Source organism: Crotalus tigris, unplaced genomic scaffold (assembly GCF_016545835.1).
Source record: "Crotalus tigris isolate CLP2741 ecotype Arizona unplaced genomic scaffold, ASM1654583v1 scf7180000017674.1595824, whole genome shotgun sequence".
Classification (NCBI taxonomy): domain Eukaryota; kingdom Metazoa; phylum Chordata; class Lepidosauria; order Squamata; family Viperidae; genus Crotalus; species Crotalus tigris.
Window position 1 is genome coordinate 630736 of NW_024096559.1, and position 11646 is coordinate 642381.

General features: G+C 40.0%; 1 protein-coding gene across 4 annotated transcripts in view; it reads left to right on the forward strand.

Moving 5' to 3' along the window:
• NR4A1 (nuclear receptor subfamily 4 group A member 1) overlaps window positions 1-11341 on the forward strand; it is a 46032-nt gene extending 34691 nt beyond the window's left edge. For 3 of the 4 annotated variants that reach the window (XM_039337325.1, XM_039337321.1, XM_039337324.1), the window contains exons 4-7: window positions 428-579; window positions 2178-2380; window positions 3788-3966; window positions 4733-6953. In XM_039337325.1, coding sequence (XP_039193259.1) covers window positions 428-579; window positions 2178-2380; window positions 3788-3966; window positions 4733-4989 — 791 coding nt within the window. In that variant the 3' untranslated portion in view covers window positions 4990-6953. Of the gene's footprint in view, window positions 1-427; window positions 580-2177; window positions 2381-3787; window positions 3967-4732; window positions 6954-11075 lie in introns of those variants that run through there. The other variant, XM_039337323.1, reaches the window with a different exon arrangement.
• The last annotated feature ends 305 nt before the right edge of the window (window positions 11342-11646 follow it).

Consider the following 11646-nt stretch of genomic DNA (forward strand, 5'->3'; position numbering starts at 1 on the left):
AGAGTAGTTCCTGGGGTGCTAGAGTCTTTGACCAGGGTCACGCACTGCTTAAATCCCTGGTGTGATTTGTTGACTAAATCATGAATCAAATGAAATCATAAAGCAAAATAAGCCGAAATGTCAGGGTTCAGAAACAGGCTAGGCCAAACCCAAACAAATCTAATTTTTAGAGAATGCTGCATTCTGCCCTTCTAAAAAGCCCTCGTAAGGTATAAAATGCTGCACAGCTCTAAATCCCATTGGATGGTGCTAAGCTGCACAGAAGTGTAACATCATATGCCCCTGGCTGATCTTCAGTTTGTGGTCTTTGATTTTTAAAAAAGAAGCAGCTGTTCCTAGATTGTGGGTTTCTCTTGGTGATAGTTCTTGCTTTCCTATAATCCTCTCCTCGCCTTTCTGTTCCCCTTCCCTTTTCCTCTTGTTTCAGTGGTGCGGACCGATAGCCTGAAAGGCCGACGTGGCCGGCTGCCCTCCAAGCCCAAACAAGCTCAAGATATTTCACCGGTCAGCCTCATCTCCTCTCTTGTGAGAGCACACATAGATTCTGTACCCAGCGCTACCAAACTTGACTATTCCAAGGTATTTTTCTACATCTTTGAAAATGTGAGATTCTGTGCCCTGCCTTTTTGTTGTTGTTAGTTGCGAAGTCATGTCTGACCCATTGTGACCCCATGGACAACGTTCCTCCAGGTCTTCCTGTCCTCTACCATCTTCTGGAGTCCATTTAAGTTCACACCTACTGTTTCAGTGATTCCATCCAGCCACCTAATTCTCTGTCGTCCCCTTCTTCTATTGCCCTCAATCTTTCCCAGCATTAGGCTCTTCTCCAGTGAGTCCTGCCTAGACACTAGCATTTTTGGGGGGTTGAATTTCTGAAACTGAGAAGTGAGAAAATATGCCTGATATCTTTGGACCTCAATCCTCTTACCATCATTTGATCATAATGAGATTTGGAAGCTTCTTATGCTTCTTCCACAGAAGGCAGTGGATGTTTCTCTCCCTTTTTTACTCTGATTTTTTATAAAATACACACTTGGTTTAGAGGCCTTGTTATGTGTGGCTCAGAGAAAGGCCACATACCGCATGAAATATTTGTGCCTGAAATTTCTCTGCCAAATTAAATAGGTGGCATCAGAAGAATGGTGATGGATCATGCCAAGATCTCTCATCCAGTATTGTTCATGTATCCTTTTAGCCAGTGATAGGCATTTCTGTATGAATTCGTGTAATTTATATCTATGTACTTTTAAAAATTCTCAGTCACCATTTAGCTAGAAGTTTTCAAGACAACTCAGAATCCATATCTTTTTGTTTTAAAAATCATGCACATAATACTTATTTAAACCATCTAAGGTGGCAAGGTAACAGCTGTCACTTCACAGCCATGACTTCTTTAGTTTATTTTTGGGCACTATTATTTGAACAGATCGTTATTGTTCAGTGGCTATATTTCATGGGCTGTTGGTGTACATTGGCTATCCCTAACTGGATGACATTTAGAAGAGTTGAGATTATTGTTATTGTTTATTAATTTATAGTTCAAAACCAAGCCAATAAGCATGAAGACATATACAGCAATTCAGGAGAAAATTGTATATATAAATATATTACCTCAAAACAGAACTGTGGGAGAGACCAGCCAGTTCCTTTGGGCTAAAACTACAGATAGAAATTTTGCCATTGTCCTCTTCATATGAGGGGAATTCAACTTTGCAATGTCAAGTTTTAATTGACATGGATAAAAGTGAACATTTACTAAAACATGGGCTATAGATTCAATTACCATATATGAACATTTACAGGTTTGATTTTTCATATCTGACCCTGATGATGGTGCATCAACGTGGGCCAAAAGAGAAGAAAACTTCTGTGGATAGCATGCATGAAATATTTGGATTGTTGATCCCAGAATTCCCAGCTAGGAATGACTATTGATGAAGCAGATATTTTACAGTACTACATTTGATGATTGACAGCCATCCTGATAGTCTAGGAGCAAACTCTTCACTTGCTAGCTGAGGAATTCTGGGAGTTGAAGTCCATAAGTCTTAAAGTTGCCAAGGTTGAGGACCCCTGACTTAGAGAATAAAGGAACTTTTGAGTGTGCCTTCTAGAATGCTTGCCACCTTACAAGAAACGTACTTGTTTTCTAAAGACTTGTTTGCTTGTGTTGTCAGTTCCAGGAATCTGTCTCCTATCAGTTTGAGAAGGAGGACTGTGTGGATGTGCAGCTGTTCTATGACCTATTAACGGGCTCGATGGATGTGATCCGGAAATGGGCAGAGAAGATTCAGGGCTTCTTAGAGCTTCCGAAAGAAGACCAGGATCTGCTTTTGGAATCTGCATTTTTGGAGCTCTTCATTCTACGGCTAGCATACAGGTAACACGTCTTAGCTACTCCTTTCAGTTAAACAGTAAAAACCATCATGTCTGTTAGCCCCATCTGGCTCCTAGCCTTTGCAATCTAGAAACAGTTCACATGCAACCATTCAATACTTTGAGTTATAACTTTGTGCAGCATCATTTTAAAGTACTACATATGCTCCTTAACATCAAAGGAGCACAGCAAAAAGAGGCTGGGATGCCTTTTGTGGATAAGCTCCACTGAGGACTTTGGGTGCATTTCGGTGACCATTTCCAAATGGTCCAGTAGGCAAGGAAAATGGACATTGACCTCTGCAGTGATGGAACCAACAGCACCAGTGGCTTGAACATCAGAACAAGGAAGTTGTAGTTACCATAGACTTACGACTTTTGCATTCTAGGAATTGGTCACGATTATCACTGCTACTACTACTAACATTAAAATATATAATGGCTGCCCACTCCAATTATTTCATTCATTTGATTTATACTCCACATAACTAGTGAGTATTTGCCCTGGGCAATGATAAAGGCTCAGTAAAGTAGTGGACTTCTGGGCAGGGATTTTTAAAGGGATTTTTAAAAGTGAGCGTATGTCGCTTTTATCCTATGCTTTTATACCTAACATTTCAGGATTTTTAGAATAAAAAATGTGTATGTGTGTATAACTAGATAAATCAATAGGACATTAGAAATGACATTAGAGAGACATTTAGGGGCTGCAGGTATCAAAGTAAGAGCAATATGCAAAGTGGCAACATAATCCTGCAAGATGAGAAAGCAAACCTGTTGAGATAATAAATTGGATAGCATGTCAGACTTTGACCAGGGGACTTAAGGCTTAAAACAGCTTGGTGTGAAGTTTATCTTGGCTTCATGACACCTGCTTGGGTTAGCCACCTTGCAGTGCAGCTGAGAAAAGAAAATAGAATATCTGTTGATGCATGCAAGAGCTATATTTGCTGCCCTGAATTCGTTCTGAGAAGCAGCAAATAAAAACATAATTAACACAAGCAACTCTAAATGTGATAATTAGAAATAACACAAACCACCCATACTTGTGGGCCGCCCTTTCCCAGTCACAATTGGTAAGGAAGGAAATACTGTGCACTTAACTGTCACCTTAATCCACAATGTCTATGGCAGGGTAAGCAACCTCGGCTTTTTTATGACTCATGGACTTCAACTCCCAGAATTCCTGAGTCAGCTATGCTGAGTCAGCTATGTTGAAGTCCATGAGTCATAAAAGAGCCGAGGTTGCCTACCCCTGATCTATGGGGATGAGTTGATTTTAGCTCTTCCTGGAGAAGCCAGAGGTTGAATTTGGGATCTTCTGCATAGTTCTGCCATTACTACCATATTCCATTTCAGGTGTCCGTTTCTGAGCCTCTTCTCTGACCACACAATGTTCTGTCTCTTGCAGATCCAAGCCAGAAGAAGGCAAACTTATCTTCTGTAACGGTGTTGTGCTGCATCGTGTGCAGTGTGTCCGGGGTTTTGGGGAATGGATAGATTCCATCATAGAATTTTCCCAGAGCCTCCACCGCATGAACATTGATGTGCCCTCCTTCTCTTGTCTTGCAGCACTTGTCATAATTACAGGTAAGTGGACAGGAGGGCTCTTGAGAAAAACCTATGAACAAGCAGACAGAGAGACATGCAAGCAGGAAATACAATATAGAATGGAGGCTGAAGGGAATCCTAAGAAGACCAAACAACTTTGCTTGTTAGGAATATGGAAACTGAGAGATTCTAAGCTCTGTAATGAGCCAGAATTGTAAGGTCTTATTTGTAAGGTCTTATTTTCATATATATATATATGTGTGTGAAAATATTTTTTAACTCATGCCTATAATATAGAAGTCTTCAGAAAAAGTGTAATTCAAGTGTGTGAAACCTGTGTCTACCCAGTTGCTTCAGGTGCTAAAGAGCAAGCCTCAGCATCCCTCATCATTAATCATAACTGTCTGGAGTTGCAATTTAGTAACATTAGGAGGACTATACATTCTGTCCCTGGAATAGGATCTAGTATTAGTGAGGTCGAAAATAATCAACTTAGTCATCATAGACCATGTGGCTCAGGCAGCGTTTGCTGGAGATCCCTGAAAAAAAAATTCATAGAATCCCAACTTTTGTATATACTTGTCTTTATGTGATGAAACTGATATGTCCAAAGGAAGGTCTCATGTTGCTTGCTTCTGTGTTTTATTTTTTGTGAAACACGAGAATGTTTCTGTAAAAACCACAGCTTCCCTGTAGTTTCCATAGCAAAACTTCAGGGATAGAGCTTTGTAATAAATTCCAGAAAAAGTCGTATATCTAAATGCTTTAAAATAAAACTTTCATTGCTTCTTCCTTACCCAACCAGATCGCCATGGGCTAAAGGAGCCAAAGAAGGTTGAAGACCTCCAGAATCGCATTGTCAATTGCCTTAAGGACCACGTGACTTCCACCACCAGTGAGCAGGTACAGCCCAATTGCCTCTCAAAATTATTGGGCAAACTTCCTGAGCTCCGCACCCTTTGCACTCAAGGCCTACAGCGCATCTTCTATTTGAAGCTAGAAGACCTGGTGCCCCCTCCTCCAATTGTGGATAAAATATTCATGGACACACTGCCATTCTGAGGACAAGGTGGAAGGAAGCCACCGCCATGAACCAAATGGTGCTTTCTTTGGGGGAGAGTGGCTTTGTTTGGGTTTCTCCTCATCCTGCCTCCTGCTACCACCACCACCACCATCTCACCATCTATCTTCCTCGGAGGGAGAGAAAACTAGCAGAAAGAATGTTCTGCCACCTTCCATCCAGAGGGAAGTTTGCAGAAACATTTCCAGAGACATTTCCAGAAGAGTGTTTTAAAATGTTAGTCCAATGGTTGGAGACTGAAAACCATAAGCACTGTATGCGCCCTTTCCCCCCTCATTCCCTTTATGTTTAGAAGTTACTGGGACATTAAGAATTGCCATGTAATTCTCTCTGAACTTGAGACAACTTGGAGTTTGTATTATTTTTTTTTTTTTTACTTGTGGGGGAAGCCCTGTGTGCCTTCTCGGGTTACGTGCACAATCCCTAAACAATGCTGCCTTGTTCCAGGACCTGCCAACAGCTCTGCGTGCAATCCAGCACCCCTCTTCCACAGTGTTGCATGGAGCCACTGTCTGTATCACGAATGGAACATTTCCATTGATTTGACAGTTGAAGGCCAGTTAGAAACTTAGATTTTTTTTAAAGGTTGCCTTCTCTTATTTGACCTTGTCATCAGCCCTGGATTACACTCCCAGGTTTGGCAAGTGAAGTTTTCCAACCCCTTGGCCTAGAAGCTGCTTGCATCCTGTCCTTGGTGCAACTGGGGGTGAGAGTAGGGGGGGAGAGTTCAGGGAGAGTTTTGCCGTAAATAAGCATATGTCCCTCCCGCCTTCTGCTTAGACAATGGCTGTTTTGCTCTGTTGAGTATTCTCTTTGTAAAAGATGTATATAAGAAGAACGATGGGTTGGCTTGTAAATACAGAGGAAAGGAAGGCTCTTTGTCTTGAGCCACCAACAGTTGTGTATTGCTCTACACCCGCAGGACACCTTCTGTCTTTCTATGTAAATAACTTTGTATTGTAAAGTCCTCCATTTTTGACATTTATATTTGTCTATCCCTGCTTTCCAATTTCCAGTATGTGACTTTTCCAATTATTAATATATATAAATATATATATATTTAATATATTGAATAAAAAAGATTATCCAGGTAGATGTAACTCTTAATCCCACTTGTTTATGTGCCTGATCATTTACATGCCAGAGTAGCCCAGGTTCTGTGAAGCTAGAGAATTCTGTGCAGGGGAAGAAGGTGTGGTTCTCATTCCACGCTTCAGCTCCAGCATAGAAGTGAAGGGCCAGAATAGAAAGGAAAGAAAAAAACAACCCGAAGGCCAGACACTAACGCTGTTTCCTATGGTATGTGCACATTTTTACAGAAAGCAGTGATAGGCGTTTTTCTCAGCCCTGTTTGGTGCTTGGGTGATCGACCAGTTTGGGGGTCTTTTGCACAGAAAGTTGTCTGAGCCAGATCCAAGAACTCTAGGGAATTCCTGGAAGCTTGGCATTCAGACAAATTTGCCATCAGCAAACACATAGAAATAAACCTTATTTACACACCATTCAAAAGAGACAACATAAAGCTAAGAAGAAACGAAAAAGAGCAGAACACATTCTCTCCACAAGCTTGTACCCAAACAGAAAACAATACCCTAATCAAGGAACTACCAAGGAGAAAACCACTCTCATCAATACTGACTGGCAAACCACTGCATATAAATAGGGAGCAAATCCCATACTTGCTAGCTTTGATAACATTACCTAGAAGCTTCATCATTTGGCAGCAAATACCTAAGTTCAGAGAGCACCAAGGACTCCAGAGGGCTATCTGTGCAACCCCAAACCATTTGTGATGTGACGTTCACATTAATGTTCTGCTTTCTTCAGTGCTTCAGTTGCTGTAGGATTCACAGATTTGCTATAAGCCACCGTTTGTAATCATGTTTTTGAATAAGCCAAACTGATATAGCTACAATACAATAAATTTTAAGATTTTAATACGCAATGGCTGAGTTTGGCTTATTCTGGCTTTGCATATTCTCATTCTGGCTTTGCATACCATATAAATCCAACTGTTATTCACATCCATTTAATGCACATTCACTCATTTGCATGTTAATTAGCAAGTATACAGCTTATCTTAAGATATTGGACCTTTTCATGATTTGCTTCTATAGGACAACTTCTCAAAATATTTCTAAAAATATTGTAACATTTTTCCTGATGTGCTATTTTAAGGTTTTAATGTCTTTTTTGGAGTCACGGACAACAACTTTTAGCTGATTTCAAACAACTAATTTAAGTTAAAAAAGAATCCTCCTGCTGCCTTAATCTCTTTGAAGATAAGAAAAGCTGGAGGTTGGGCAAACATTACTTGGAATGAACCAAGTAATAGATTTTCACCACTGGAAGCTCTGGGTAGTATAAGCTACTTCCAGAAAGCATAGTTAAGCAGATCCAAATTCAAATCTGGAAATCCAAATAGGTTGGGAGGGGAGTTAAACACATCAACCCATACCAAGATGAGTTGATCAGCTTACCTTTTTAGGATTTGATGTGGATTTAGCTGAGGTTACAGACCACGTCTCCTCCTACCTGTCCATTGGACCTCCAACCCTAACCAAGCTATTATAGATTTTTTTTAATCAGAACCCATCAGCCTCAAAAGCTATTACAAATGTAACTAGAGTAACTCTTTGTTACCTTGGTGATCTGTTTTGTCTTCTCTTTTTGGGGAGGCAGGGAACATTTTGGGTGAATATTATTTAATTGTATTTTCCCCATGTTTCATACAAATTTAATAAATTATTACGGTTGGTCATACAGGCAACCATATGTTTAGACTGGACGTGGCATTTTTATTCACCTATCAAGTCCTCCCAAGGACCTGAGATAGACAATGTTGTTGTTTGATGGTCTTAAAGGTATTGCCGCAGGATGTAAGCTGATTCAAGTAAAGCTGCTTTTTGCAATTGACTGAGGGTGATTTTGTCAGTGCTGATGGTGTTCCAGTAGTGCTCCAGTTGTTTTGTGATTGCACCCAAAAAGGTTGTTGCTGTTGGTACTATTTTTGCTTTCTTTTGCCACAGTCATTCTGCTTCAATTTGCTGGTCTGTATTTTGTGATGTTTTAGTTCTTTCTCTTCTATTCTGCTGTCCCCAAGTATTACAGTATCCACTATCCCAACCTTTTTGCCTTTCTTATTGACAGTTATTAAGCTTGGGGTGTTATGTGGCAGATGCTTGTCTGTTTGAATTCTAAAGTCCCAGAATATTTAGCTTCTTCATTTTCTATTGCTTGTCTATTTTATGGTCCTGCCAGTTCTTGCTTGCAGCTAAGTAGTATTTCTTGCAGGTATTGTTGCTATTTTGTCATGCCGTTGTTTGTAGTCAGTCTGGCTGATCTTCTTGCAGCAACTAATCAGGTGGTCTACTGTTTCTTCAGCTTCTTTGCAGAGACAGCATTTGCTATCTGTTGCTGTCTTCTCAGTTCTGGCTTTGTGTGCATTTGTTCTTAAGGTTTGGTCTTGTACAGTCAAAATTAGCCACTCTGTCTCTTTCTTCAACTTTCCTGCTCTTAGCCATTGCCAGATATTGTTATCTGCTCTGCCTGCTGTTTTTTATTTTTTTTGTTTTAATGTACTGGCCATATAATATTTTGCCTTACCATGTTTCTTTTCTATTCTTCATTTGGTTTTGCTTACAGACCAGTTATTATTTTATTTTTTAAAACACCTTCTCTGCAGTTAGCAAGTATACTGTCACACATCGGAGGGGAAAATGGAAACCTTTCTCCTTGTTTGTGCATGAAAATGCTTGCATGAGTATTATTAAACCTCTTCTGGAACCAGAAATGGTACAAACCAAAATTCTCCCAGCTTCTTTTATAATATATAGAATCGCTTAGTGGCTGAAAGCCTTCCAGATATCCAAATAAAAACATTGCATATAGGCTCTGCTCTGTTTAAAAATGCAAGTCCCTGTGTGGGTCAATCCAAGACTAATATTGGGTGTGCATCCTTTCCCCCTCCATCTGCCACAGAAGAAGTAGGGTTCTTCCTACAAGAAAAAAAATAGCACTTAGAAGGACAGACCTGAATGGAAGCACAGGCTAGGATCTCACCAAGAGCGCATGGCCAAGAGCTCATAGTCTATTGGGTAATTTGCCATATCTCTATTGCAGTATTTCTCATTCTTAGCTTCTCTGTGATGTGTAGACTTATATATTACCAATTTCATGTCTGGATATGATTTCCTTGAATATATCCACTGTAGTTTATCTTGTGCTTATTTATTTGATATATACATATTGGGAATTCTGCCCTGTTTTGGCTCGTTCAGTAGCTGAGCTCCACCACTTCAATATATAATTCATTATCTTTACAATGAGATTAATCCATCCCATCTTTCAGATGAGATTAATCCAGTTTTCTGAAAGTTGAACTGACTAACTTAATGGCATCAAGACACAAACTTGGCTAAGGAGAATGAAGTATCTCTTATCATCTTTGCTAGCAAACCCCCCCCCCCCAGTCTGTTATCCTCCAGTCATGCTGATTAGAAGTGATGAAGTTCAACAACCAGTAGGACACCAGACTGTGGAAGGGAGCCCTATAGAATTGATTAGAATAGTCCCCTACCCTTGCTGTGATTTGTTTGTTGGAGTGCTCAATTCTTTGTAAAAGGTCTCAACATAAACTTCTCTAAAAGGAGCCACACCATCTGCTTGGGGAGAGTTATGGTCATGGATGTGGGTTTCCCTGAGAAGACCATTTCTATAAGAGCAGCCCATAACAGAACCTTAAAGCAGCATGCCTGAGTTTACCTTTTCTGTCTGTTTTCTTTAAACACAAGGCTATCCCTGTTCTCAGTCTTCCAATCTTAGAAGACACAACAGACGGAAAAAGTAAATTCATGCACATTGGAAAGCAGGGTTGCATTAATGCTAAAATAGGAGGGGGCCAACATGGAACAGAGAACCAAACTACGAATTCTGGGAGAATTTCAAATGAGGGTCTTCCCCACATACACATGAGCATAATTTCCATTATCTGGATTTGCTGTGCATAATAGGAAGGAGCCAGCTTTATCACTGCTTTTTTTTTAACCCTTTCTGAAGCATCCCAGTTAAATCATTTTTACAGCCTGTCTTACTGGCAAAGCATTCTAGTTAGTGCAACCATTGGGAAGAGGTCTTGGCCAGAATGATTTCTTGTTACCAATGGGCTAAAAGAGGACAAATGATGATCCCCTACTTGATTGGCAGATGCCAGGCTTATCTCTACCTCCCCAACAGGCTCTTTGTTAATGTCCAGTATGCAGATGGCCTTCAGTGGGATTTTGCAGAGGACCCTGGCACTATCCAAATCACTGCTGGGCTGGATTCCCTGAATTATTCCAAGGAAACAAGCTATTTGCTTATTTATTTCATGCATTTATGACCATCCCCCCCCCCCAAGAACACAAATAGTGCACATAGCACCTCTTCATTTGATTGTTACAACAAATCTGTGAAATGGGTTAAGGTAAGAGAGTTTGACAGAACAAAGTTGCTGAATATACAGCTTCACAACTGTGGTGTCAATAAGGTTTCACCGAAGGATTTAAGCAAAGATTAACATCACATTAAATACAACTTTCTGTGGGGGTCTTTAAAAATGCAGCTGCTGGTGGTGGAATAGAATCAGATTTAAAGCAATCTAAGGTTTGCACAATAATTTACCACTAAGCTGACAACTCAACAATATGCTGGCTTGGTTGATGTTTTGATATTCACACAAAACAAAGAAGCATGATAAATCACTGAATTTGCCTTTTCTTCTGCATTAGGAAAGTTTACTGCCTTATTCAAGGTTTATTAAGCTGAAGAGTTCCAATCACCTGTTCTTTAATCCCTCAAGCTTTTTTTTTTTTATAGGAGGCATTTTGTCTTGAGCTTCCTTTCTTCAATATGTATTTGCCTTCTTTCTCCAACTTTCTGGCTTTCCTTTTTTTGTTCACCTACCAGTTTATAATTTTGGATCTATACCTAATGCCTAAGAAAGAGCAAGTGAGAAAGATTGTCCGTTACACAGATTGCTGCTCAAGAATAGAAACATTTAACAATCTGTTCTTGTCTATCCATACAGGAGTATGTGGTGGCTCGAATTCTTCAGCTGAAATTCCAAAAAACGTTTTATGGGAAGAACACAGAACTCTGAATACAAATGGAAGAGATTTGGCTCCACCATGGAGGAGGGAGGGCAGATCCACATTGGGTCTGAATTGCACCTCTCTCGAGAACAAGATGCTCAGCTGTTTCGGGACTGAGACTCATGTGGCCTTTGATATAGTTCCAGGGGTTACACTTTTAAAATGGGTGGGATTAGAATAAATGAATTAGGACCAAAAAAAATGTATGTGTATTCTAGTTTTAATGTAAGCTTAATTAAAATTAAATTACAGTTAATATGATGGTTCCATACACATTATTGATGTCTTCGCCTGACCATGACTGATCTTGAAAATCTAAGGAGCGTCTGATCTGATTTGAAGTGGAGTACTTTCAGGAAAGCCTAAGCCTATAGGGTGGCCTAGGAAACAAAATTAAGAAAACCTGAATGAAGTTCAGCAACCGATTCCATGTGGTTGCCAACATGTAACCCATTTTTGACAGCAACAGCCAAGCCTGTTCATAGGAAATAGCTTAGTTTTACCACA